The sequence below is a fragment of the Podarcis gaigeae genome, assembly GCF_964106915.1.
Source record: "Podarcis gaigeae genome assembly, chromosome: 4".
NCBI classification, from domain to species: domain Eukaryota; kingdom Metazoa; phylum Chordata; class Lepidosauria; order Squamata; family Lacertidae; genus Podarcis; species Podarcis gaigeae.
In genome coordinates, this window is record NC_139677.1 from 108,152,933 (window position 1) to 108,158,932 (window position 6,000).

The 6,000-nt window shown below is 50.0% G+C and overlaps 1 protein-coding gene across 2 annotated transcripts in view; it reads right to left on the reverse strand.

Moving 5' to 3' along the window:
- Positions 1–4,973, reverse strand: part of LOC310843443 (uncharacterized protein) — a 51,184-nt gene extending 46,211 nt beyond the window's left edge. Inside the window, exons 1-3 of one of the 2 annotated variants that reach the window (XM_083736847.1) lie at positions 3,812–4,973; positions 1,239–1,320; positions 869–951 (exon numbers count right to left, since the gene is read on the reverse strand). In XM_083736847.1, the coding sequence (XP_083592973.1) occupies positions 869–951; positions 1,239–1,320; positions 3,812–4,228 (582 nt within the window). In that variant the 5' untranslated portion in view covers positions 4,229–4,973. The remainder of the gene's footprint in view (positions 1–868; positions 952–1,238; positions 1,321–3,811) is intronic. The other variant, XM_083736846.1, reaches the window with a different exon arrangement.
- Between the last annotated feature and the right edge of the window lie 1,027 nt (positions 4,974–6,000).

Below are 6,000 nucleotides of genomic sequence, written 5' to 3' on the forward strand. Positions count from 1 at the left end.
TTCTGTGCTTGGCCTTTGGCACAAGGACCCAGGCCTCGCAGCCTGAGTACAGCTGGGTTAAAGTGGTTCTGTTATGTCTTCTGGCAAGGCCATGCTGACTATAAGAAGAGGTCAGAAGGAGCCTGGGTTTCTCTCTCTCTCTCTCTCTCTCTCTCTCTCTCTCTCTCTTCCTTCTGGTGTTCTGTACATAGTATGCTGAGTGTTGAGGTTTAAACTTATTATAAGTTGTGGGAAATTTCAGTTAAGTTTGCTGCAACTGGATTTCTTATGCACAGAGCCAATCCTGAATGTTTTGGATTTGGGACCATTATGCTCATTTGTCTTCAGTAGCAGTAAAGCTCTGCTGGGTGAAATACAATTGCCTCTGGTCTATTTTGGGGAATCCTGCAACATCTTTACGTTTTCACTCTGGTAACTATACAGTGGTGCCCCGTAAGACGAATGCCTCGCAAGACGGAAAACCTGCTAGACGAAAGGGTTTTCCATTTTGGAGGTGCTTCGCAAAACAAATTTCCTATGGGCTTGCTTCGCAAGACGAAAATGTCTTGCGAGTTCCTGCAGGGTTTTTTTCCTTTCCCACCCTTTTCCCCAAGCCGCTAAGCCTCTTATCAGCTGATCCGCTAAGCCGCTTATCAGCTGATCCGCTAAGCCCTGTTACCATTTCAGTTTCTGACACCTCCTCTTCCCAGGCTTCTCCCTCTTCTCCATCTAACCGCTCATCCTTCCTCCACCTCCACTCCTTCGGCTCTGAGCCGTCTTCCCTTCCTGGTTCCCCGGCTGCTTCCTCCCACCATTCCTCTGTGCCCAACCAGTCCATGACATTGCTCCATCCCTCAGCCTCTGTCCCCACAAGGCAGCTTCCCCTGACCTGATCTGGTTCCACAGCCGCTGCTTCCCTTCTGCCCCCATGAAAAGATGGATCAGAAGGTCTTGCCGCCATCATTCTGTCTCCTGAAAGAGAAAACAGGTAAGCAGGATGCCAGGAGTGCCCATGTCTCTCACAGGTGAAACAGGGCATCTCTAACCACAGATGGGCCTTTCAGAAAGCCTTACCTGCTGAGTGCATTTGGACATTTGTGCCCATTTCGTATGTTAGTCATGCAGAAATACATCTCTCCTCCTCTAGACCCTTCCTCCCAACTCCCCCCCCCAAAAAAAACTTGATGAAAAGACCCCAGAGATTATATGGGAAACCAACAGAATGAGACCAAATGGAGAAAAACCGCCTTCCTCCTTACCCAGTGGCCTCTCTCTGGTGTCCAACGGAGGCCTCTCTGCCTCACAGGAATCCAGGTCTATTTCCTCAAAACGATCCTTTTCCTGAAACAGCAACAAGGATTCAAAACAGAAAATGAATGACAAGAAATAGCAGAAAGATAATGGAAAAGTAAAAAACTTTAATGGTGTGAGATCTCATTCCATGGATGCCTTCCCAGAAAAAGGATGGGCCATCAGCAGAGCATTATGGGATGTGCTCCATCCTCTTTGGAGTCCCTAATAATAATAATATTTTTTATTTGTACCCCACCCTCCCTGGCCGGAGCCAATCTTTTGGCGACTAACATCATAAATCTAACACAGTATACAAATAACATAAGAACAGGCAATTGATTAATTAAAATACTTCTTAAAATTAGTTCAAAGCAAATTAAAATCTGGACAGACGGCAGTCCACTGCTATAATAATAATAATAATAATAATAATAATAATAATAATAATAACAGTTTATTATTTATACCCCGCCCATCTGACTGGGTTTCCCCAGCCACTCTGGGCGGCTTCCAAAAGAATATTAAAATACTGTGATACATCAAACATTAAAAACTTCCCTAAACAGGGCTGCCTTCAGATGTCTTCTAAAAGTCTGGTAGTTGTTTTTGACATCTGGTGGGAGGGCGTTCCACAGGGCGGGCGCCACCACCGAGAAGGCCCCCTGCCTGGTTCCCTGTAACTTGGCTTCTCGCAGTGAGGGAACCACCAGAAGGCCCTCAGTGCTGGACCTCAGTGTCTGGGTAGAACGATGGGGGTGGAGATGCTCCTTCAGGTATACTGGACCGAGGCCGTTTATGGCTTTATTTTTAAAAAAATAATATTTATTAAAGTTTCAAAAAAGTTACAAAAATGAAAAAAAGAAAACAAACAAAAAATACAAAATACAGAAAAATAAAAACAATTAAAAACAAGTCGGTCTTTCCATGTCTTGTCTTTCATTTATTTGTTTCCCTGACCTCCTCACACCTCCCTTTTTTGTATTCTAGTTCAATTAGTTATTTCGGCAAATCCTTTCCATTTTTGCTTTTATCTTAATAATTTATCTTAATATATTGTAGCTTTACATTCTCACCTGTTAACAATCCATTTTTACATACCCCTTTGTAACATTACTGCTAAAACCACATAACTTCATTCCAGCATCCTTCTAACATTCCTTAATTTTATAGTGTTTCTGTAGATAGTCTTTAAATTTCTTCCAATCTTCTTCTACCGACTCTTCTCCCTGGTCTCGGATTCTGCCAGTCATTTCCGCCAGTTCCATGTACTCCATCACCTTCATCTGCTATTCTTCCTGGGTGGATAAATCTTGTGTCTTCCAATACTTTGCGATGAGTATTATTTCTGCTGTTGTTGCATACATAAAAAAAGTTCTATCCTTCTTTAACACCAATTGGCCGACCATGCCCAGGAGAAAGGCCTCTGGTTTCTTCAGGAAGGTATATTTAAATACCTTTCTCATTTCATTATAGATCATCTCCCAGAAAGCCTTAATCCTTGGGCAGGTCCACCAAAGGTGAAAGAATGTACCTTCGGTTTCTTTACATTTCTTTACCCAAACTAGGTGTCTCCAGGAGAACATCTGCCACGACCTGAAGCAGCTCGGGCAGGGAAACCTTGGTGCAGTGGGGAGGTCGGTACACCAAAAGGAATCCTGCACTCTATTGCCCAAATTCCAGAAAATGCCCTCGGAAAACTGGGTCTTCCCAATAGGACGCCTGCTGCAAACTAATGACTTCCTAAAAATCACTGCAACCCCCCCTCCCCGCCCACATGACCTGGGTTGCTGTGCATAAGAGAAACCTGGTGGACAAGCAGCGGCAAGAACAGGCCCATCTGCTTCATCCAACCAAGTCTCTGTTACACATGCCAGGTCAAATCCTCCATCCATGATCAAGTCAAGTAAAATTGAGAGTGGTTGAAACCTCAGCGCCTAGGACTTGCCGATCGCATGGTCGGCGGTTCAAATGCCCGCGGCGGGGCGAGCTCCCGTCGTTCGGTCCCAGCGCCTGCCAACCTAGCAGTTCGAAAGCACCTCCGGGTGCAAGTAGATAAATAGGGACCGCTTACCAGCGGGAAGGTAAACGGCGTTCCGTGTGCTGCGCTGGCTCTCCAGATGCAGCTTGTCACGCTGGCCATGTGACCCGGAGGTGTCTGTGGACAGCGCTGGCTCCCGGCCTATAGAGTGAGATGAGCGCACAACCCTAGAGTCTGGCCAGACTGGCCCGAACGGGCAGGGGTACCTTTACCTTTAATATTCGCTAGGGCCAACGACTGTTACCAGTGGTCTTATAAAGGAGGTGTGAGCGGGCTAGGAAGCCTCTTTATTGCTTATTCTTGTACTGAAAGAAAAGAATCAGACTGAACCCTGAACCCTGAAGGCCTGGCGGAACAGCTCTGTCTTGCATGCTCTGAGGAAAGATGTCAAATCCTGCAGCGCCCTGGTCTCTTGTGAGAGAGCGTTCCACCAGGACGGAGCCACATCCGAAAAGGCCCTGGCTCTGGTCAAGATAGTATCCAGAGGAAAGTCTCTCTCACCTGCTTCCTCTCTGACTGCTTCCTCTCCTCTGCCTGACTCAGGAGGAAACCTTCGGCCAGGGCCACCGCCTGGGAACTGGTCTCCGCTCCACAGTCCCTCACCCAGCTCTCCATCTCCGGGGGAAGGACAGCCAGGAACTGCTCCAAGATCACCAGGTCCAGCATCTCAGCTTTCGTGTGCCTTTCTGGCTTCAGCCACTGACGGTCAAGGTGGTAGAGTCGGCTGCAAACCTCTCGGGGTCCTTTGGCCTCCTGGCAGCAGAACTGCCTGAGCTGCTGGCTCTGCCCCTCTGAGCGGAGGGTGTCCTCCTCACCAAGGATTTTCCGCACAGAGTTTTCCCAGAATCCCCCACTGCTCCCAGTTTGGTTGGCATGGCCTCTTCCTGCTTCAGGGCCAGCTGGGTCTTGCTCATCCATCTGTGCTCTCAGGAAGCCTCTGAGAGATCGGAAGGAAGCCTTTGGTCTTCTGCCAAGTTCTGGCCGTCTTAATGAGAAGCTCTACCAAATCCTAGAAAGCAAATACATTGTTCTGTTACAGAATTTGTAGGTCAGGAGAAGAAACAGATCCCTGAACAAGCATGGATGAGTCTTGCCAGGAATCAGGTCTGGACGGCACCAGAGCCCAAAGCGTGAGATACCTTTTTGAAAAGAAAGAGAAGGAGGAATGCAAAACGTGGAGGCAACTGAAGGGGTTTCTGGGAGATGAATCAGCCTGGTTGCTCCTGCCTTCCAGTCAATGCATGAAGTCAGAACTGACTGACAAGGGAGTCATTTGAAAAATGGATGCTTGGCTCTAGAGGGGGGCCTCACCTGGGGGTCCTCATGAGTTGCTCTCCCCCCACCCCCACTTCAGGGCACATTTCCCCCCTGCTTCTGTCTCCTTTTCTTGCACTTGGACTCTCTGCCCCTCTCAAGGCAGACTCCTGGGGTGGGGTCCCTTTTTCTTTCTCTTGAGGGCCAGGTGTGTATGTAGTCAACCCCCTGAGGGCCAAGTGGGTGGGGCCAAATACATCTCCCTTGAAATTTAGGTGGGTAATTTATTACTATTATTCTCTTAGGTGGCTTCACACACGCACAGCCCTTGATGCCCAGGTCCCTGGAGGCTCAGTGAGGAGCAGCGCCCATTTCCGGCTGCTTTGCCAGCAACAATCCCTTTGGGAGAGAGAGGATGTGGTCCTGGGATGCCCTGCTCTGGGTGCGAGGGGATGGCTGCAGTGGCCTCCGTGGGTAGCTGCCCTGGGAGACACGGGGAAACTGGTCCCCAATGCAGCAGCCAGACTTTCCTTCCTTTCTCCCCATGGTTTTTTTTTGGGGGGGTGTCTAGTCCGCCTCCTTGTCCAGCTTTGGAAAACCATTTGCTGAGAGACGTCACACAAAGTCCTAGGGACTCCTTTGTTTAAAGAAGAAGGTGGAATCCAAAATCCTTCCCTGACCTTCCTCCCGGGGAGTCTGGCAAAAAGCTCTGGCTCTCAGCCCCGGGGCTCCTTCCTCCTCTGGGTAGCAGGAGCATATGGGGGGGTCTTTGCACCCCTGACCCTCTCCTCCCTGACTTGGGGTCCCCCCCTGGCCTCCTCCCCTGCTGCAGCCCTGGGACCCCACCAGATCCCAGAGAGAGAGAGAGAGAGGAGACTCACCAGATCCCAGGAGGGGAGAGCGAGGCAGCCCTTGCAGGAGAGACACCAAAGCAGGAAAGGACTGGGGGGGCTTGGAGCTGGAGGACCTGCCCCCCTTGCTTCCTGGCCTCTCTAGGAAGGCAGCTCGGTTCCCTTTAACTCTTGCCAAGCCGAGTCCCTCCAGCTCAGCCTCTCTCACTTGGCAGAACCTCATATTCTTATTATTTGTTATTCATTCGGGGGGCAGCTGCCCCCCTGGCTACCTCAATGCCCAGATATCCTTTTGGGGGTGAGGCTCTTGGCTGGACTCTGAGCATCTCCCTCCCTCGGCCAGAAACCAGAGGAAGAGCCTGCAGGGAAAAGGGCTTTGCAGGAGGCAAGGAAGCTCCTCCTGGAATTCAGAAATGGGAGGCTAGAATGGGGTCCCAGGGTCATCCAGCTCAACCCCCCGCCATGCAGGAATCTCCGCGGAAGCCTCCAGGGCAGATGGCCCTCCGATCTCTGCTGAGAAACCTCCCAGGAAGGAGAGTCCCCCACCTCCCGAGGGAGACCTTTCCCCTGCAGAGGCCTAGCAAG